The sequence below is a fragment of the Oncorhynchus nerka genome, linkage group LG20, assembly GCF_034236695.1.
Source record: "Oncorhynchus nerka isolate Pitt River linkage group LG20, Oner_Uvic_2.0, whole genome shotgun sequence".
Lineage (NCBI taxonomy): Eukaryota > Metazoa > Chordata > Actinopteri > Salmoniformes > Salmonidae > Oncorhynchus > Oncorhynchus nerka.
Genome location: NC_088415.1, coordinates 50,701,008 through 50,723,171, shown reverse-complemented (window position 1 = coordinate 50,723,171; position 22,164 = coordinate 50,701,008). Strand labels below are relative to the sequence as shown.

The following is a 22,164-nucleotide window of genomic DNA, read 5'->3' as shown; positions in this document are numbered from 1 at the left end:
CCCAGTTTACAGGGTCCGTCTTCGAACAATAACAAGTATGTGAATGACGGAAGTTTCTTACAGCAGTTTATGAAGCTGCAGAAGGACAAACCCTGCCCCGACTCTGGTGAGATGGGTAGCTCTTTTGTCTTAATGGGTTTCAATAGAAAATGTGTTAGGGCTTTATTTTGATGGTACAGAAATTATGAAGTAAAACAATAACACAGTAATAATTTATGAATTACTTGTTTCTTCTGGATTCATTAAACAATTAAGGAAGCACTGCAGTGAGTCTTAACCCAATTCTGTACCCTCTCCAGGCTCCAGCAATGACACAAAAGCCCCATCTTCATCCATCCCCAGTCTGTCGTCAGGAGTGTCTCAGCCCCAGAAGAAGAGCATTCTCATTGGCAAACGTCCCGGTCTAGGCATCAGCAGCATGCTGAACCAGTTTAAGAACTACTCCCAGTCAAAGAAGACCCTGCTTCGCCCCCAAAGGCCTAGCATATTCAGCTCCCCAGATGATGATGATGATGATGATGAGGAGGAGGATGTTGATGATTTAAGCTTCCTAGAGATCAAAGGTAATCAGTGATCTGGTTTTAGACATCTAAGGACTGCCAGTAGCCTGGGTGCTGGTCGGATTCTGTACTAGGCTACTTGTTGTTGTCATTTCACCCATGTCATTGACTGTGTATTCTAGTGACAGAGTAGCTGCTTGTCTGAGATTAGTGCTTTTCCTGAGTCTGCATAGCCTTTTACAGTAAAGGTACTCATAGCCCTCTTAAAGTTTCTCCCCAGAGGACCCAGACACACGACTTATCCTGGACAAGATGGCAGCCTTTGTGGCTGAGGGAGGGCCTGAGCTAGAGAGGAAGGCCAAGGAAAACTACAAGGACAACCCTGTTTTCTCGTAAGTCTGTATGGCTGAACTAACAGTATGTCGAATTTATATTATGTGTTGTATGTAATGTGGCCTCTTTTTGTCCTGATATAAAGATATGTTCCTTTTCCACTTTACAGATTCTTGTATGATAAGAACAGCCGGGACTATCTTTATTACCGAAAGAGAGTTGCTGAACTACGAAAGGATAACCCAAAACCTGAGACGCAGTCATGTTCTAATGGTAAGATTACCTATATCGGTTCTCTCTCTCTTACGCTCTCTCACATATATGCTTGGTCTCAGCTCCAAAGACTGCAGATGAAAATAACACCATTCAATCTATCTTTATACATGTGAAGTATACAGTTGAAGTCGGAGGTTTATATACACTTAGGTTGGGGTCATTAAAACTCATTTTTCAACCACTCCACAAGTTTCTTTTTTACAAACGATAGCTTTGGCTAGTCGGTTAGGACATCTACTTTGTGCATGACACAAGTAATTTTCCCAACAATTGCTTACAGACAGATTATTCCACTTATAATTCCAGTGGGTCAGAAGTTTACATACACGAAATTGACTGTGCCTTTAAACAGCTTGGAAAATTCCAGAAAATGATGTCATGGCTTTAGAATCTTCTGATAGGCTAATTGAGTATTATTACTCTACTATTATTCTGACATTTCACATTCTTAAAATAAAGTGGGGATCCTAACTGACCAAAGACAGGGAATTTTTATGAGGATTAAATGCCAGGAATTCGGATAAACTGAGTTTACATACATCTTAGCCAAATGCATTTAAACTTCTGACTTCGTGTGTGTGTGTGTATAATATATATATATATATATTAATTAGAGGTCGACCGATTATGATTTTTCAACGCCGATACCGATTATTGGAGGACCAAAAAAGCCGATTCCGATTTAATCGGCAGATTTAAAAAATAAAATGCATTTGTAATATTGACAATTACAACAATACTGAATTAACACTTATTTTAACTTAATATAATACATCAATAAAATCAATTTAGCCTCAAGTAGATAATGAAACATGTTCAATTTGGTTTAAATAATGCAAAAAAACAAAGTGTTGGAGAAGAACGTAAAAGTGCAATATGTGCTATGTAAGAAAGCTAACGTTTCAGTTCCTTGCTCAGAACATGAGAACATATGAAAGCTGGTGGTTCCTTTTAACATGAGTCTTCAATATTCCCAGGTAAGAAGTTTTAGGTTGTAGTTATTATAGGACTATTTCCCTCTATACCATTTGTATTTCATTAACCTTTGACTATTGGATGTTCTTATAGGCACTCTAGTATTGCCAGTGTAACAGTATAGCTTCCGTCCCTCTCCTCGCTCCTCCCTGGGCTCACAACGACAACAGCCACCACATCGAAGCAGTGTTACCCATGCAGAGCAAGGGAAACGACCACCCCAAGGCTCAGAGCGAGTGAAGTTTGAAACGCTATTAGCGCACGCTAACTAGCCAGCCATTTCACTTCGGTCACACCAGCCTCATCTCGGGAGTTGATAAGTTTGAAGTCATAAACAGCGCAATGCTTGACGCACAGCGAAAAACTGCTGAGAAAACGCACGAAAGTACTGTTTGAATGAATGTTTACGCGCCTGCTTCTGCCTACCACCGCTCAGTCAGATACTTGTATGCTCAGTCAGATTATATGCAACACAGGACACGCTAGAAAATATCTAGTAATATTATCAACCATGTGTAGTTAACTAGTGATTATGATAGTTTTTTATAAGATCATTTTAATGCTAATTAGGAACTTACCTTGGCTTACTGCATTTGCGTAACAAGCAGTCTCCTTGTGGAGTGCAACGAGAGAGAGGCAGGTCGTTATTGCGTTGGACTAGTTAACTGTAAGGTTGCAAGATTGGATCCCCCGAGCTGACAATATAAATCTTTCTTTCTGCCCCTGAACGAGGCAGTTAACCCACTGTTCCTAGGCCGTCATTGAAAATAAGAATGTGTTCTTAACTGACTTGCCTAGTTAAATAAAGGTATAAAAAAAATACAGATTTCCGATTGTTATGAAAACGTGAAATCGGCCCTAATTAAATCGGCCAGTCCGATTAATCGGTCGACCACTAATATATATATATACACACACAGTGATTTCAGAAAGTATTCAGACCCCTTGACTTTTTCCACATTTTGTTACATTGCAGCCTTATTCTAAAATTGATTAAATCGTTTTTTCCCCTCATCAATATACACACAATACCCCATAATGCCAAAGCAAAAACAGGTTTTTTGAATTTCTTGCAAATGTACTAAAAATGTAAAACATATCACATTAACATAAGCATTCAGACCCTTTACTCAGTACTTTGTGGAAGCACCTTTTGCAGCAATTTTCAGCCTCAAGTCTTCTTGGGTATGACGCTACAAGCTTGGCACACCTGTATTTGGAGTTTCTTGCATTATTCTCTGCACATCCTCTCAAGCTCTGTCAGGTTGGATGGGGAGCGTCACTGCACAAGTCCGGGCTCTGGCTGGTCAAGGATGTACAAAGACCTGTCCCGAAGTCACTCCTGCATTGTCTTGGCTGGGTGCTTAGGGTCGTTGTCCTGTTGGAAGGTGAACCTTCGCCCCAGTCTGAAGTCCTGAGTGCTCTGGAGCAGGTTTTCATCAAGGATCTCTCTATACTTTGCTCTGTTCATCTTTCCCTCGATCCTGACTAGTCTCCCAGTCCCTGCTGCTGAAAACATCCCCATGGCATGATGCTGCTACCACCATGCTTCACTGTAGGAATGGTTTCATCAGACCAGAGAATCTTGTTTCTCATGGTCTGAGTCCTTTAGGTGCCTTTTGGCAAACTCCAAGTGGGCTGTCATGTGCCTTTTATTGAGGAGTGGCTTCCGTCTGGCCACTCTACCATAAAGGCCTGATTGGTGGATTGCTGCAGAGATGGTTGTCCTTCTGGAAGGTTCTCCCATCTCCACAGAGGAACTCTGGAGCTATGTCAGTGACCATCGGGTTCTTGGTCACCTCCCTGACCAAGGCCCTTCTCCCTGATTGCTCAGTTTGGCCGCGTGGTCAGCTCTAGGAAGAGTCTTGGTAGTTCCAAACTTTTTCCTTTTAAGAATGATGGAGGCCACTGTGTTTTGGGGGACCTTCAATGCTGCAGAAGTGTTGTGGTACCCTTCTCCAGATCTGTGCCTCAACACAATCCTGTCTCGGAGCTCTAATGACAATTCCTTCGACCTCATGGCTTGGTTTTTGCTCTGACATGCACTGTCAACTGTATGTTATGTAGGTGTGTGTGCCTTTCCAAATCATGTCAAATCAATAGAATTTACCACAGGTGGACTCGCATCAAGTTGTAGAAACATCAAGGGTGATCAATGGAAACAGGATGCACCTGAGCTCAATTAAGTCTAAAACAAAGGGTCTGAATACCTATGTAAATAAGGTATCTGTTTTTATTTGCAAACATTTCTAAAAACCCGTTTTCACTTTGTCATTATGGGGTATTGTGTGTAGATTGATGAGAAATGTTTTATTTAATACATTTTAGAATAAGTCTAATGTAACAAAATGTGGAAAAAGTCAAGGTGTCTGAATACTTTCCGAATGCACTGTTTTTGTGTGTGTTATGTATGTATGTATGTATGCATACATGCATGCATACATACAGTACCAGTCTAAACGTTTGGACAAACGTACTCATTCCAGGGTATTTCTTTATTTTTACTATATTCCACATGGAATCATGTAGTAACCCAAAAAGTTTGAAATAAATCAAAATGTTATAATTGAGATCATTTAAAGTAGCCACCCTTTGCCTTGATGACAGCTTTGCACACTCTTGGCATTCTCTCAACCAGCTTCATGAGGTAGTCACCTAGAATGCATTTCAATTAAAAGCTTTGCCTTGTTAAAAGTTCATTTGTGGAATTTATTTCCTTGTTAATGCATTTGAGTCAATCAGTTGTGTTGTGACGAGGTAGGGGTGGTATTCGGAAGATGGCCCTATTTGGTAAATGACCAAGTCCATATGGCAAGAACAACTCAAATAAGCAAAGAAACGACAGTCCATCATTACTTTAAGACATGATGATCAGTCAAAGTCGGAAAATTTCAAGAACTTTGAAAGTTTCTTCAAGTGCAGTCACAAAAACCATCAAGCGCTATGATGAAACTGGCTCTCATGAGGACCGCCACAGGAAAGGAAGACCCAGAGTTACCTCTGCTGCAGAGAATACATTTATTAGAGTTACCAGCCTCAGAAATTGCAGCCCAAATAAATGCTTCAGAGGTCAAGTAACACTGTGTTACTTGACTGTGTTAATCAGACCTTCGTGGTTGAAATGCTGCAAAGAAACCACTACTAAAGGACACCAATAAGAAGAGAGTTGCTTGGGCCAAGAAACACGAGCAAATGAACATTACACCTGTTGAAATTTGTCCTATGGCCTATTGAGTCATTTAAAAAAAAATTGGTTCCAACCGCAGCATTCTGCAACGATACGACATCCCTTCTAGTTTGCGCTTAGTCCCACTATCATTTCTTTTTAAACAGGACAATGACCCCAAACACACCTCCAGTGCTGCATCAGATGACCTGCCCTCCACAAACACATTACCTCAACCCCCAAAAAAATATTTAATTTTACCTTTATTTAACTAGGCAAGTCAGTTAAGAACAAATTCTTATTTTCAATGACGGCCTAGGAACAGTGGGTTAACTGCCTGTTCAGGGGCAGAACGACAGATTTGTACCTTGTCAGCTCGGGGGTTTGAACTTGCAACCTTCCGGTTACTAGTCCAACGCTCTAACCACTAGGCTACCCTGGTGGTTTGGGATGAGTTGGACCACAGAGTGAAGGAAAAGCAGCCAACAAGTGCTCAGCATATGTGGGACTCCTTAAAGACAGTTGGAAAAGCATTCCTCATGATGCTGGTTGAGAGAATGCCAAGAGTGTGCAAAGCTGTCATCAAGGCAAAGGGTGGCTACTTTGAAGAATCTAAAATATATTTTGATTCAACACTTTTTTTTTTTTTGTTACCACATGATTCCATACGTGTTTATTCATGTTTTCACTATTATTCTACAATTTAGAAAATAATTAAAAATAAAGAAAACGCTTGAATGAGTAAGTGTGTCCAAACTTTTGACTGGTACTGTATATTGCCCTCCTTGGAGAGTTTTAGTTTATTTTGAAAGGTACCATTGCACACACAAGCGATGAGGGCCGACGCTTCAAATGACAGACACAATTATTTACTGAAAACTACTAAGTCCTTCACGACAGACTTCATTTACCATGCCCACTGTTCATGGGGTTATTTATTCAAAAATTAGGCCTATATTTTAATATCAAATCCACTTCCCCAATCACCACCATGTCCCCTGCTCCTCCTCCCTTCTTATCCCCTACTGGCTGTAGACTGGTGTGTGAGGGCCAGTTGAGTACAGTACGGTAGTAGTGTGAGTTGAGCCCCAGTACTGATAGGCTGCTTAAAGTCTCCCCCCCAGTGGACGAGGAGACCCAGAGGGTGGCCGAGAAGCTGGCCAGTTTTGTGGCTGACGGAGGCCCCGAGGTGGAAGCCATCGCCGCCCAGCACAACAAAGACAACCCCGCCTTCAGGTTAGTGACAGTCTCGGATATTGTAATGAGTGTTTTAATGCATTGATCCAATTGCATTTTTATTGATCCCCAAGAAGAAATTGATTTGTCATAGTATTGCATACATTATTAAAAAACCTAACATGTAAAGTGGACGAAATACCGTTAAAGATGGCTTATTTCTTGTTCCTCTTTTCAGTTTTCTTTATGACCTCCAAAGCCCCGCCCATCACTTCTACAAGAGAAGGTGGAGGAGTACCGCCAGGCCAAAAGGGACCAGAGCCCCCCAATCAAGCAGGAGCCCGGAGTGGGGTTCACGAGGCCAGCTGCTCTTCCCCTGACCTATCCTCCCTCACCTTCTCAGTACCCCAACCTGCTGGGACATGTGAAGCTCGAGCCGGGTCTGGAGATAAAAGAAGAAGTAGCAAGGCCCCCCATGGTTAAGAGGAAGCGGAAGAGCCGCTGGGGATCAGAGGATGACAAGGTGGATCTGTCGCTGCCACCCATCATCATCCCCAAGGAGGAAGAGCCAGAGCCCAGCCCGTGTCTTTCTGGTACACCCACACACACCATAGTACACAGCCTCTCTTGTATCACACAGAAATCAAATCAAATTTAATTGGTCACTTACACATATTTTGCCGATGTTATCTCGGGTGTAACGAAATATGTTCCTAGCTCCAACAGTGCAGTAATACCTAACAACACAAAACAATACACGCAAATCCCAAAAATTAAGAAATATTACAACGGAAAGACAGTTGTTTTAGTATATCTTAGACTAAAAACAGTGTTTGTAAGGTATGTCTATCCTGGCCCTGTGTTGTGTCCATCCATGCGGGTGTGTGTTTCAGTTCATGAACTGAGAGATCTGGGCTATAAGAAGGGAAAGCCTGTGGGCCTGGTTGGGGTAACAGAGCTCTCAGATGACCAGAAGAAACAGCTCAAAGAGCAACAGGAGGTACTGCATGACCGACAGACAGAGCACAATACACAATGGCAGCAAATTGTACTTTCACTGTTTGAATTGTTGGGGACTTGGCAGTGTTAATCATTTTAGTGTTTTGGGCATAGTTTGGTATGGGAGTGCCCAGCATACTTCAAACCTAGCCTCTAACAAGGCAAGATGGGCTCAGTTGCGTCCGTTCTCAGCCGTCTCTGAAACCTTGACTGAGGTGTGTCCGGCCTGCACATGCATGTGTGCCTTTGTTCTCACCCCAGATGCAGGAGATGTTTGACATGATCATGAAGCATAAGCGTGCCATGGCAGAGATGCAGGTGATGTGGGAGAAGGCGGTGAGGGACCACTCCCACGAGTACGACAGTGATGAGGAAGTGGACCAGCAGGCTGGCACCTGGGAGCACCGCCTACGGCACATGGAGATGGAGAAAACGCGTGGTAAGATTCATGAAGACAATGGCCATGTTCGAGATCATCAACACCGTGATGTATCATTGGTAAATTCTGACTGACTGATCTATAAATAATATTGAGTAGTTATTTATGATACAAGGAGATTTGTAGCTCAGTCAGTCTCAACTGACTACTAATGTGTTTGTTAAAAAGTTAAAGGACTTTTGAATGTGAGGTTTGATTCTTGAAAATATCAGTTTACTACGAGAATTTTTGTTTAATCAACGACTACTTTCAGAACATTTTGTCAACAATTCATTAATGAACTCTGAGAGATACTTCTTCATATTAACCTGGCCTCGTTCAATCTGAATGTTCAAAACGTTGCAGCCCGTCTGGTGTTCAACCTTCCCAAGTTCTCTCACGTCACCCCGCTCCTCCGCTCTCTCCACTGGCTTCCAGTTGAAGCTCGCATCCGCTACAAGACCATGGTGCTTGCCTACGGAGCTGTGAGGGGAACGGCACCTCAGTACCTCCAGGCTCTGATCAGGCCCTACACCCAAACAAGGGCACTGCGTTCATCCACCTCTGGCCTGCTCGCCTCCCTCCCACTGAGGAAGTACAGTTCCCGCTCAGCCCAGTCAAAACTGTTCGCTGCTCTGGCCCCCCAATTGTGGAACAAACTCCCTCACGACGCCAGGACAGCGGAGTCAATCACCACCTTCCGGAGACACCTGAAACCCCACCTCTTTAAGGAATACCTAGGATAGGATAAAGTAATCCTTCTCACCCCCCCCCCTTAAAAGATAAGGTGAATGCACCAATTTGTAAGTCGCTCTGGATAAGAGCGTCTGCTAAATGACTTAAATGTAAATGTTAAATGTTGTGTTCTGCTGAACGCGCCCCTGACGTAATTTTGTGTTGACGTAAATGGCTACTTGTCTTTTCCTCCAGAGTGGGCGGAGTCATTGGCCATTGGCACCCCAAGCATAGTCCATTGGATTTGAGTGTAGCATGCCCCTATCAAGAATATTCCAAGAAATTACTAGAAACACAAAGCAACTAGTATGTTCACAGACACAACATAGAGTATGAGGGTATTTATATAATAACATAGAGTATGAGGGTATTTATATAATAACACATACCATGGTCCCATTCCAATGTTTGGAGCCATGGCTGTGGGTGCTATGATTCCATTTACTAGCTGCTGGATGATTCTGCAGAGGGACAATGAGAAACATCTTAGTCATTTCCTGAATTCCTTCCTCAAGGAAACTGAACCATGTCGCTAAACAAGCAAGCATCCTTCCTTTCACATCTCCTCTTAAAAGGGCAAGCAAGCTGTAAAATGTTCCATACCCCTCTAAAGTGGGTACTCCCTCGTGTCTCTGTCCCTGTCGCCGTGGGATGTGTCGTCCCCGTGGTTGCCGGGCACTGTACCGTTGCCGTGATGCCATCTCCCGTTCCCGCCGGTTCTCCGTCTCGCGGTTGTCTTCCGTCGGCATCCCCGTTCGGAGGTCAAAATTCTCATCAAAGATCCCCAGAGAAAACTGTCCGTATCCGGGCGGAAATGTAAACATGTGCTGGTGGTCCATAATCTGAGGGGGGAGGACAAATGGAAAAACATACGGTCACTACCTTGAAGTCCAACCAAGCTGCATAAATTCATGAGGAACAAATGTTGAGTTGAGGAACATATCAGTTCTGTGTCACTAACCTCGAAAGTCGGACGGTTCTGATCGCTGGTGGAGGCAATGGATGTGGACTCATTTTCAGTGCTGGAAAGAAATATCAGAAGTGGTCTCATCTTATCTTCAACTATGAACCAATGTGGGACACGGACAGTACTGTTAATGGAGAATTGCTGCTGAAAGTGTTTCGAACTCTGATAGACAAGCAGATAATACTGTACCTTCTTTCCTCTGATAGCTCTTCAATGAAGCCAGATTCACACTGTGGACAGGTGTAGTCCTGCAGGAAGGCAGAGATAAATCGTATTTATAACATAATCATACATTTGCATCAGTCAGTCTCATACACTTTCATGTTTTTATTTGATCTAAAGCAAAACAAAACAAAAACATACCTATGGAGGCTATGTTAGTACCGGGGAATTAAGATCGTTAGCTAACTTCAACCAGATGTGGCTTGAATTTTTTTGTTTTTTATAATTAAAAGTTGGCTATTGACCTCACACTTTGATCATTTTAACAATAGCTGATGATCTATTCAATGATCCATTGCTAATGGGAGATATTTTATCTCTCTTGGATTCCAAACGAAGCTACCTTTTGGAGGGGCTAGGGACCAATGTCCCTGTTTATCTGGCAAGCTGTCAGAATCATGAACAGATAGACACGCTGTCATTGGAAGAGCATTTACTGGTTAGCTTTTTCATTTAGCTAATTTAGCTAGCGCCTCAACTAATCCAACAAGTCACGGAGGCATGGTCTCGGAACACCCTAACAGACAAACTACACGCTATTTTGGTAGCTGGCTAGATTATAAATTAAATCAGCTGTCAAATGACAAAAACACACCTGTCAACGTGAACGTTCTAGCTACAACCCAACGTTTAGCGTCAGCTAGCTGTCACGCTTCAGTCAGAGGCAATCGTGAATGAAATAACGTAAACCCCACTTAGCTGGCCATGGTTTTCTTTTCTAAACGACAAAAACCTCTATGGAATGCTTACCGGGAGACGAGGGTCGATCTCTGCTGAACATTGGTGACAAAAAAAAACGACAGGGCCGTAGGGGAGCTTCAGCCATCTTCTGATTCTTTACCAGACAACCGAGACGGAACGTGTAAGGGTAGCGACAACAGACATAACTCGCTGCCTTCGGGTTCGATTTGCAAGACGGACCGGAAGCGGAAACGAGTTTAGCAACAGCTAGCTCATAACAGCGAATACAGATCTAGCTAGCTGCAGCTATGGAGTCCGGAGATACAGGTAAAACTTCGCAATAATATGCAATATTTGAAATGATAGACCTGTATATAGCTAAAGTAACATGTATTCCAATATTGCTAAACTATTGCCCCATCAAATCCGGTTCTTGTAGCTAGCTACCACCGCCCATCAACAGGATTTGTTGATGATGCATCAAAACTCATCAAACATATTTGTTGCCACAATCAGCATCAACTGCATATGTGAGATTCGTGAAAGAATTGGTTGTAGTTTGGTAGCTACTTCTTACTAGAATAATACCTGAGTTGATGCCACCCGAGCTAGTTAAAACTACCTAACCCGTTTTTACCAACCCAGGCCTGCTTCTCTTGTCTGTGGCAACAAACACGTTTGTGACTTTACTAAAATACTCTCAAAGAGCGATCCCCTCTTGTGACTAACATTATTGGTAACAGTACACACAGACAACATGTGTTCCAAACTCATCTGCTGACTGTCTCTTTTATTCCCACTGCAGGGAGAGGAGGCTGGAACAACAAGTTCCGGCCACCTCAGAAGAACAGGATGAGTGTGAACATTCTCCGTCAGGAGGAGCTGATCGCCCAGAAGAAGCGTGAGATTGAGGCTAAGATGGCAGAGCAAGCCAAGACCAAGAGCCTTCAGACTCCCAACAGGCCACTGCCACCAAGGTACAGCAGACCTGGGTTTCTGAAACACTACAAATAGGTCTACCTCTATACTTAATCCCAGCTGGAAGTACTTGATTGGTCCACTTGACTGGTTGACTACAGCCATTCATTTTGACTTCTTATCCCCACAGTTTACCCAGTTTACAGGGTCCGTCTTCGAACAATAACAAGTATGTGAATGACGGAAGTTTCTTACAGCAGTTTATGAAGCTGCAGAAGGACAAACCCTGCCCCGACTCTGGTGAGATGGGTAGCTCTTTTGTCTTAATGGGTTTCAATAGAAAATGTGTTAGGGCTTTATTTTGATGGTACAGAAATTATGAAGTAAAACAATAACACAGTAATAATTTATGAATTACTTGTTTCTTCTGGATTCATTAAACAATTAAGGAAGCACTGCAGTGAGTCTTAACCCAATTCTGTACCCTCTCCAGGCTCCAGCAATGACACAAAAGCCCCATCTTCATCCATCCCCAGTCTGTCGTCAGGAGTGTCTCAGCCCCAGAAGAAGAGCATTCTCATTGGCAAACGTCCCGGTCTAGGCATCAGCAGCATGCTGAACCAGTTTAAGAACTACTCCCAGTCAAAGAAGACCCTGCTTCGCCCCCAAAGGCCTAGCATATTCAGCTCCCCAGATGATGATGATGATGATGAGGAGGAGGAGGATGTTGATGATTTAAGCTTCCTAGAGATCAAAGGTAATCAGTGATCTGGTTTTAGACATCTAAGGACTGCCAGTAGCCTGGGTGCTGGTCGGATTCTGTACTAGGCTACTTGTTGTTGTCATTTCACCCATGTCATTGACTGTGTATTCTAGTGACAGAGTAGCTGCTTGTCTGAGATTAGTGCTTTTCCTGAGTCTGCATAGCCTTTTACAGTAAAGGTACTCATAGCCCTCTTAAAGTTTCTCCCCCAGAGGACCCAGACACACGACTTATCCTGGACAAGATGGCAGCCTTTGTGGCTGAGGGAGGGCCTGAGCTAGAGAGGAAGGCCAAGGAAAACTACAAGGACAACCCTGTTTTCTCGTAAGTCTGTATGGCTGAACTAACAGTATGTCGAATTTATATTATGTGTTGTATGTAATGTGGCCTCTTTTTGTCCTGATATAAAGATATGTTCCTTTTCCACTTTACAGATTCTTGTATGATAAGAACAGCCGGGACTATCTTTATTACCGAAAGAGAGTTGCTGAACTACGAAAGGATAACCCAAAACCTGAGACGCAGTCATGTTCTAATGGTAAGATTACCTATATCGGTTCTCTCTCTCTTACGCTCTCTCACATATATGCTTGGTCTCAGCTCCAAAGACTGCAGATGAAAATAACACCATTCAATCTATCTTTATACATGTGAAGTATACAGTTGAAGTCGGAGGTTTATATACACTTAGGTTGGGGTCATTAAAACTCATTTTTCAACCACTCCACAAGTTTCTTTTTTACAAACGATAGCTTTGGCTAGTCGGTTAGGACATCTACTTTGTGCATGACACAAGTAATTTTCCCAACAATTGCTTACAGACAGATTATTCCACTTATAATTCCAGTGGGTCAGAAGTTTACATACACGAAATTGACTGTGCCTTTAAACAGCTTGGAAAATTCCAGAAAATGATGTCATGGCTTTAGAATCTTCTGATAGGCTAATTGAGTATTATTACTCTACTATTATTCTGACATTTCACATTCTTAAAATAAAGTGGGGATCCTAACTGACCAAAGACAGGGAATTTTTATGAGGATTAAATGCCAGGAATTCGGATAAACTGAGTTTACATACATCTTAGCCAAATGCATTTAAACTTCTGACTTCGTGTGTGTGTGTATAATATATATATATATATATTAATTAGAGGTCGACCGATTATGATTTTTCAACGCCGATACCGATTATTGGAGGACCAAAAAAGCCGATTCCGATTTAATCGGCAGATTTAAAAAATAAAATGCATTTGTAATATTGACAATTACAACAATACTGAATTAACACTTATTTTAACTTAATATAATACATCAATAAAATCAATTTAGCCTCAAGTAGATAATGAAACATGTTCAATTTGGTTTAAATAATGCAAAAAACAAAGTGTTGGAGAAGAACGTAAAAGTGCAATATGTGCTATGTAAGAAAGCTAACGTTTCAGTTCCTTGCTCAGAACATGAGAACATATGAAAGCTGGTGGTTCCTTTTAACATGAGTCTTCAATATTCCCAGGTAAGAAGTTTTAGGTTGTAGTTATTATAGGACTATTTCCCTCTATACCATTTGTATTTCATTAACCTTTGACTATTGGATGTTCTTATAGGCACTCTAGTATTGCCAGTGTAACAGTATAGCTTCCGTCCCTCTCCTCGCTCCTCCCTGGGCTCACAACGACAACAGCCACCACATCGAAGCAGTGTTACCCATGCAGAGCAAGGGAAACGACCACCCCAAGGCTCAGAGCGAGTGAAGTTTGAAACGCTATTAGCGCACGCTAACTAGCCAGCCATTTCACTTCGGGTCACACCAGCCTCATCTCGGGAGTTGATAAGTTTGAAGTCATAAACAGCGCAATGCTTGACGCACAGCGAAAAACTGCTGAGAAAACGCACGAAAGTACTGTTTGAATGAATGTTTACGCGCCTGCTTCTGCCTACCACCGCTCAGTCAGATACTTGTATGCTCAGTCAGATTATATGCAACACAGGACACGCTAGAAAATATCTAGTAATATTATCAACCATGTGTAGTTAACTAGTGATTATGATAGTTTTTATAAGATCATTTTAATGCTAATTAGAACTTACCTTGGCTTACTGCATTTGCGTAACAAGCAGTCTCCTTGTGGAGTGCAACGAGAGAGAGGCAGGTCGTTATTGCGTTGGACTAGTTAACTGTAAGGTTGCAAGATTGGATCCCCCGAGCTGACAATATAAATCTTTCTTTCTGCCCCTGAACGAGGCAGTTAACCCACTGTTCCTAGGCCGTCATTGAAAATAAGAATGTGTTCTTAACTGACTTGCCTAGTTAAATAAAGGTATAAAAAAAATACAGATTTCCGATTGTTATGAAAACGTGAAATCGGCCCTAATTAAATCGGCCAGTCCGATTAATCGGTCGACCACTAATATATATATACACACACAGTGATTTCAGAAAGTATTCAGACCCCTTGACTTTTCCACATTTTGTTACATTGCAGCCTTATTCTAAAATTGATTAAATCGTTTTTTCCCTCATCAATATACACACAATACCCCATAATGCCAAAGCAAAAACAGGTTTTTTGAATTTCTTGCAAATGTACTAAAAATGTAAAACATATCACATTAACATAAGCATTCAGACCCTTTACTCAGTACTTTGTTGAAGCACCTTTTGCAGCAATTTTCAGCCTCAAGTCTTCTTGGGTATGACGCTACAAGCTTGGCACACCTGTATTTGGAGTTTCTTGCATTATTCTCTGCACATCCTCTCAAGCTCTGTCAGGTTGGATGGGGAGCGTCACTGCACAAGTCCGGGCTCTGGCTGGTCAAGGATGTACAAAGACCTGTCCCGAAGTCACTCCTGCATTGTCTTGGCTGGGTGCTTAGGGTCGTTGTCCTGTTGGAAGGTGAACCTTCGCCCCAGTCTGAAGTCCTGAGTGCTCTGGAGCAGGTTTTCATCAAGGATCTCTCTATACTTTGCTCTGTTCATCTTTCCTCGATCCTGACTAGTCTCCCAGTCCCTGCTGCTGAAAACATCCCCATGGCATGATGCTGCTACCACCATGCTTCACTGTAGGAATGGTTTCATCAGACCAGAGAATCTTGTTTCTCATGGTCTGAGTCCTTTAGGTGCCTTTTGGCAAACTCCAAGTGGGCTGTCATGTGCCTTTTATTGAGGAGTGGCTTCCGTCTGGCCACTCTACCATAAAGGCCTGATTGGTGGATTGCTGCAGAGATGGTTGTCCTTCTGGAAGGTTCTCCCATCTCCACAGAGGAACTCTGGAGCTATGTCAGTGACCATCGGGTTCTTGGTCACCTCCCTGACCAAGGCCCTTCTCCCCTGATTGCTCAGTTTGGCCGCGTGGTCAGCTCTAGGAAGAGTCTTGGTAGTTCCAAACTTTTTCCTTTTAAGAATGATGGAGGCCACTGTGTTTTGGGGACCTTCAATGCTGCAGAAGTGTTGTGGTACCCTTCTCCAGATCTGTGCCTCAACACAATCCTGTCTCGGAGCTCTAATGACAATTCCTTCGACCTCATGGCTTGGTTTTTGCTCTGACATGCACTGTCAACTGTATGTTATGTAGGTGTGTGTGCCTTTCCAAATCATGTCAAATCAATAGAATTTACCACAGGTGGACTCGCATCAAGTTGTAGAAACATCAAGGGTGATCAATGGAAACAGGATGCACCTGAGCTCAATTAAGTCTAAAACAAAGGGTCTGAATACCTATGTAAATAAGGTATCTGTTTTTTATTTGCAAACATTTCTAAAAACCCGTTTTCACTTTGTCATTATGGGGTATTGTGTGTAGATTGATGAGAAATGTTTTATTTAATACATTTTAGAATAAGTCTAATGTAACAAAATGTGGAAAAAGTCAAGGTGTCTGAATACTTTCCGAATGCACTGTTTTTGTGTGTGTTATGTATGTATGTATGTATGCATACATGCATGCATACATACAGTACCAGTCTAAACGTTTGGACAAACGTACTCATTCCAGGGTATTTCTTTATTTTTACTATATTCCACATGGAATCATGTAGTAACCCAAAAAGTTTGAAATAAATCAAAATGTTATAATTGAGATCATTTAAAGTAGCCACCCTTTGCCTTGATGACAGCTTTGCACACTCTTGGCATTCTCTCAACCAGCTTCATGAGGTAGTCACCTAGAATGCATTTCAATTAAAAGCTTTGCCTTGTTAAAAGTTCATTTGTGGAATTTATTTCCTTGTTAATGCATTTGAGTCAATCAGTTGTGTTGTGACGAGGTAGGGGTGGTATTCGGAAGATGGCCCTATTTGGTAAATGACCAAGTCCATATGGCAAGAACAACTCAAATAAGCAAAGAAACGACAGTCCATCATTACTTTAAGACATGATGATCAGTCAAAGTCGGAAAATTTCAAGAACTTTGAAAGTTTCTTCAAGTGCAGTCACAAAAACCATCAAGCGCTATGATGAAACTGGCTCTCATGAGGACCGCCACAGGAAAGGAAGACCCAGAGTTACCTCTGCTGCAGAGAATACATTTATTAGAGTTACCAGCCTCAGAAATTGCAGCCCAAATAAATGCTTCAGAGGTCAAGTAACACTGTGTTACTTGACTGTGTTAATCAGACCTTCGTGGTTGAAATGCTGCAAAGAAACCACTACTAAAGGACACCAATAAGAAGAGAGTTGCTTGGGCCAAGAAACACGAGCAAATGAACATTACACCTGTTGAAATTTGTCCTATGGCCTATTGAGTCATTTAAAAAAATTGGTTCCAACCGCAGCATTCTGCAACGATACGACATCCCTTCTAGTTTGCGCTTAGTCCCACTATCATTTCTTTTTAAACAGGACAATGACCCCAAACACACCTCCAGTGCTGCATCAGATGACCTGCCCTCCACAAACACATTACCTCAACCCCCAAAAAATATTTAATTTTACCTTTATTTAACTAGGCAAGTCAGTTAAGAACAAATTCTTATTTTCAATGACGGCCTAGGAACAGTGGGTTAACTGCCTGTTCAGGGGCAGAACGACAGATTTGTACCTTGTCAGCTCGGGGGTTTGAACTTGCAACCTTCCGGTTACTAGTCCAACGCTCTAACCACTAGGCTACCCTGGTGGTTTGGGATGAGTTGGACCACAGAGTGAAGGAAAAGCAGCCAACAAGTGCTCAGCATATGTGGGACTCCTTAAAGACAGTTGGAAAAGCATTCCTCATGATGCTGGTTGAGAGAATGCCAAGAGTGTGCAAAGCTGTCATCAAGGCAAAGGGTGGCTACTTTGAAGAATCTAAAATATATTTTGATTCAACACTTTTTTTTTTTTTGGTTACCACATGATTCCATACGTGTTTATTCATGTTTTCACTATTATTCTACAATTTAGAAAATAATTAAAAAATAAAGAAAAACGCTTGAATGAGTAAGTGTGTCCAAACTTTTGACTGGTACTGTATATTGCCCTCCTTGGAGAGTTTTAGTTTATTTTGAAAGGTACCATTGCACACACAAGCGATGAGGGCCGACACTTCAAATGACAGACACAATTATTTACTGAAAACTACTAAGTCCTTCACGACAGACTTCATTTACCATGCCCACTGTTCATGGGGTTATTTATTCAAAAATTAGGCCTATATTTTAATATCAAATCCACTTCCCCAATCACCACCATGTCCCCCTGCTCCTCCTCCCTCTTCTTATCCCCTACTGGCTGTAGACTGGTGTGTGAGGGCCAGTTGAGTACAGTACGGTAGTAGTGTGAGTTGAGCCCCAGTACTGATAGGCTGCTTAAAGTCTCCCCCCCAGTGGACGAGGAGACCCAGAGGGTGGCCGAGAAGCTGGCCAGTTTTGTGGCTGACGGAGGCCCCGAGGTGGAAGCCATCGCCGCCCAGCACAACAAAGACAACCCCGCCTTCAGGTTAGTGACAGTCTCGGATATTGTAATGAGTGTTTTAATGCATTGATCCAATTGCATTTTTATTGATCCCCAAGAAGAAATTGATTTGTCATAGTATTGCATACATTATTAAAAAACCTAACATGTAAAGTGGACGAAATACCGTTAAAGATGGCTTATTTCTTGTTCCTCTTTTCAGTTTTCTTTATGACCTCCAAAGCCCCGCCCATCACTTCTACAAGGAGAAGGTGGAGGAGTACCGCCAGGCCAAAAGGGACCAGAGCCCCCCAATCAAGCAGGAGCCCGGAGTGGGGTTCACGAGGCCAGCTGCTCTTCCCCTGACCTATCCTCCCTCACCTTCTCAGTACCCCAACCTGCTGGGACATGTGAAGCTCGAGCCGGGTCTGGAGATAAAAGAAGAAGTAGCAAGGCCCCCCATGGTTAAGAGGAAGCGGAAGAGCCGCTGGGGATCAGAGGATGACAAGGTGGATCTGTCGCTGCCACCCATCATCATCCCCAAGGAGGAAGAGCCAGAGCCCAGCCCGTGTCTTTCTGGTACACCCACACACACCATAGTACACAGCCTCTCTTGTATCACACAGAAATCAAATCAAATTTAATTGGTCACTTACACATATTTTGCCGATGTTATCTCGGTGTAACGAAATATGTTCCTAGCTCCAACAGTGCAGTAATACCTAACAACACAAAACAATACACGCAAATCCCAAAATTAAGAAATATTACAACGGAAAGACAGTTGTTTTAGTATATCTTAGACTAAAACAGTGTTTGTAAGGTATGTCTATCCTGGCCCTGTGTTGTGTCCATCCATGCGGGGTGTGTGTTTCAGTTCATGAACTGAGAGATCTGGGCTATAAGAAGGGAAAGCCTGTGGGCCTGGTTGGGGTAACAGAGCTCTCAGATGACCAGAAGAAACAGCTCAAAGAGCAACAGGAGGTACTGCATGACCGACAGACAGAGCACAATACACAATGGCAGCAAATTGTACTTTCACTGTTTGAATTGTTGGGGACTTGGCAGTGTTAATCATTTTAGTGTTTTGGGCATAGTTTGGTATGGGAGTGCCCAGCATACTTCAAACCTAGCCTCTAACAAGGCAAGATGGGCTCAGTTGCGTCCGTTCTCAGCCGTCTCTGAAACCTTGACTGAGGTGTGTCCGGCCTGCACATGCATGTGTGCCTTTGTTCTCACCCCAGATGCAGGAGATGTTTGACATGATCATGAAGCATAAGCGTGCCATGGCAGAGATGCAGGTGATGTGGGAGAAGGCGGTGAGGGACCACTCCCACGAGTACGACAGTGATGAGGAAGTGGACCAGCAGGCTGGCACCTGGGAGCACCGCCTACGGCACATGGAGATGGAGAAAACGCGTGGTAAGATTCATGAAGACAATGGCCATGTTCGAGATCATCAACACCGTGATGTATCATTGGTAAATTCTGACTGACTGATCTATAAATAATATTGAGTAGTTATTTATGATACAATGAGATTTGTAGCTCAGTCAGTCTCAACTGACTACTAATGTGTTTGTTAAAAAGTGAAAGGACTTTTGAATGTGAGGTTTGATTCTTGAAAATATCAGTTTACTACGAGAATTTTTGTTTAATCAACGACTACTTTCAGAACATTGTCAACAATTCATTAATGAACTCTGAGAGATACTTCTTCATATTAACCTGGCCTCGTTCAATCTGAATGTTCAAAACGTTGCAGCCCGTCTGGTGTTCAACCTTCCCAAGTTCTCTCACGTCACCCCGCTCCTCCGCTCTCTCCACTGGCTTCCAGTTGAAGCTCGCATCCGCTACAAGACCATGGTGCTTGCCTACGGAGCTGTGAGGGGAACGGCACCTCAGTACCTCCAGGCTCTGATCAGGCCCTACACCCAAACAAGGGCACTGCGTTCATCCACCTCTGGCCTGCTCGCCTCCCTCCCACTGAGGAAGTACAGTTCCCGCTCAGCCCAGTCAAAACTGTTCGCTGCTCTGGCCCCCCAATTGTGGAACAAACTCCCTCACGACGCCAGGACAGCGGAGTCAATCACCACCTTCCGGAGACACCTGAAACCCCACCTCTTTAAGGAATACCTAGGATAGGATAAAGTAATCCTTCTCACCCCCCCCCCTTAAAAGATAAGGTGAATGCACCAATTTGTAAGTCGCTCTGGATAAGAGCGTCTGCTAAATGACTTAAATGTAAATGTTAAATGTTGTGTTCTGCTGAACGCGCCCCTGACGTAATTTTGTGTTGACGTAAATGGCTACTTGTCTTTTCCTCCAGAGTGGGCGGAGTCATTGGCCATTGGCACCCCAAGCATAGTCCATTGGATTTGAGTGTAGCATGCCCCTATCAAGAATATTCCAAGAAATTACTAGAAACACAAAGCAACTAGTATGTTCACAGACACAACATAGAGTATGAGGGTATTTATATAATAACATAGAGTATGAGGGTATTTATATAATAACACATACCATGGTCCCATTCCAATGTTTGGAGCCATGGCTGTGGGTGCTATGATTCCATTTACTAGCTGCTGGATGATTCTGCAGAGGGACAATGAGAAACATCTTAGTCATTTCCTGAATTCCTTCCTCAAGGAAACTGAACCATGTCGCTAAACAAGCAAGCATCCTTCCTTTCACATCTCCTCTTAAAAGGGCAAGCAAGCTGTAAAATGTTCCATACCCCTCTAAAGTGGGTACTCCCTCGTGTCTCTGTCCCTGTCGCCGTGGGATGTGTCGTCCCCGTGGTTGCCGGGCACTGTACCGTTGCCGTGATGCCATCTCCCGTTCCCGCCGGTTCTCCGTCTCGCGGTTGTCTTCCGTCGGCATCCCCGTTCGGAGGTCAAAATTCTCATCAAAGATCCCCAGAGAAAACTGTCCGTATCCGGGCGGAAATGTAAACATGTGCTGGTGGTCCATAATCTGAGGGGGGAGGACAAATGGAAAAACATACGGTCACTACCTTGAAGTCCAACCAAGCTGCATAAATTCATGAGGAACAAATGTTGAGTTGAGGAACATATCAGTTCTGTGTCACTAACCTCGAAAGTCGGACGGTTCTGATCGCTGGTGGAGGCAATGGATGTGGACTCATTTTCAGTGCTGGAAAGAAATATCAGAAGTGGTCTCATCTTATCTTCAACTATGAACCAATGTGGGACACGGACAGTACTGTTAATGGAGAATTGCTGCTGAAAGTGTTTCGAACTCTGATAGACAAGCAGATAATACTGTACCTTCTTTCCTCTGATAGCTCTTCAATGAAGCCAGATTCACACTGTGGACAGGTGTAGTCCTGCAGGAAGGCAGAGATAAATCGTATTTATAACATAATCATACATTTGCATCAGTCAGTCTCATACACTTTCATGTTTTTATTTGATCTAAAGCAAAACAAAACAAAAACATACCTATGGAGGCTATGTTAGTACCGGGGAATTAAGATCGTTAGCTAACTTCAACCAGATGTGGCTTGAATTTTTTTTGTTTTATAATTAAAAGTTGGCTATTGACCTCACACTTTGATCATTTTAACAATAGCTGATGATCTATTCAATGATCCATTGCTAATGGGAGATATTTTATCTCTCTTGGATTCCAAACGAAGCTACCTTTTGGAGGGGCTAGGGACCAATGTCCCTGTTTATCTGGCAAGCTGTCAGAATCATGAACAGATAGACACGCTGTCATTGGAAGAGCATTTACTGGTTAGCTTTTTCATTTAGCTAATTTAGCTAGCGCCTCAACTAATCCAACAAGTCACGGAGGCATGGTCTCGGAACACCCTAACAGACAAACTACACGCTATTTTGGTAGCTGGCTAGATTATAAATTAAATCAGCTGTCAAATGACAAAAACACACCTGTCAACGTGAACGTTCTAGCTACAACCCAACGTTTAGCGTCAGCTAGCTGTCACGCTTCAGTCAGAGGCAATCGTGAATGAAATAACGTAAACCCCACTTAGCTGGCCATGGTTTTCTTTTCTAAACGACAAAAACCTCTATGGAATGCTTACCGGGAGACGAGGGTCGATCTCTGCTGAACATTGGTGACAAAAAAAACGACAGGGCCGTAGGGGAGCTTCAGCCATCTTCTGATTCTTTACCAGAC

General features: G+C 42.9%; 1 protein-coding gene and 1 pseudogene across 1 annotated transcript; one reads left to right on the top strand and one right to left on the bottom strand.

Annotated features, from left to right (window-relative positions):
• Nucleotides 1-771: 771 nt before the first annotated feature.
• On the top strand, nucleotides 772-21,568 carry LOC135562994 (SURP and G-patch domain-containing protein 1-like; annotated as a pseudogene).
• Nucleotides 19,890-22,154, bottom strand: LOC135562996 (E3 ubiquitin-protein ligase RNF126-like). Its single transcript, XM_065005565.1, has 6 exons — nucleotides 22,070-22,154; nucleotides 21,288-21,346; nucleotides 21,093-21,153; nucleotides 20,735-20,973; nucleotides 20,521-20,592; nucleotides 19,890-20,392 (listed from the first exon to the last, which is right to left on the bottom strand). Exons 1-6 carry the CDS (start codon nucleotides 22,142-22,144, stop codon nucleotides 20,338-20,340), a joined length of 561 nt encoding a protein of 186 aa, XP_064861637.1. The 5' UTR covers nucleotides 22,145-22,154; the 3' UTR covers nucleotides 19,890-20,337.
• Between the last annotated feature and the right edge of the window lie 10 nt (nucleotides 22,155-22,164).

What these genes read in the sequence shown, in the direction of transcription:
- LOC135562996 (XM_065005565.1), bottom strand. Translation starts at nt 22,144, where the DNA reads ATGGCTGAAGCTCCCCTACGGCCCTGTCGTTTTTTTTGTCACCAATGT. An exon ending in AGAACCGTCCGACTTTCGAG is followed by an intron (nt 20,974 to 21,092) that starts GTTAGTGACACA and finishes CTCCCCCCTCAG; the next exon opens with ATTATGGACCACCAGCACAT. An exon ending in AACATTGGAATGGGACCATG is followed by an intron (nt 20,393 to 20,520) that starts GTATGTGTTATT and finishes TATTCTTGATAG; the next exon opens with GGGCATGCTACACTCAAATC.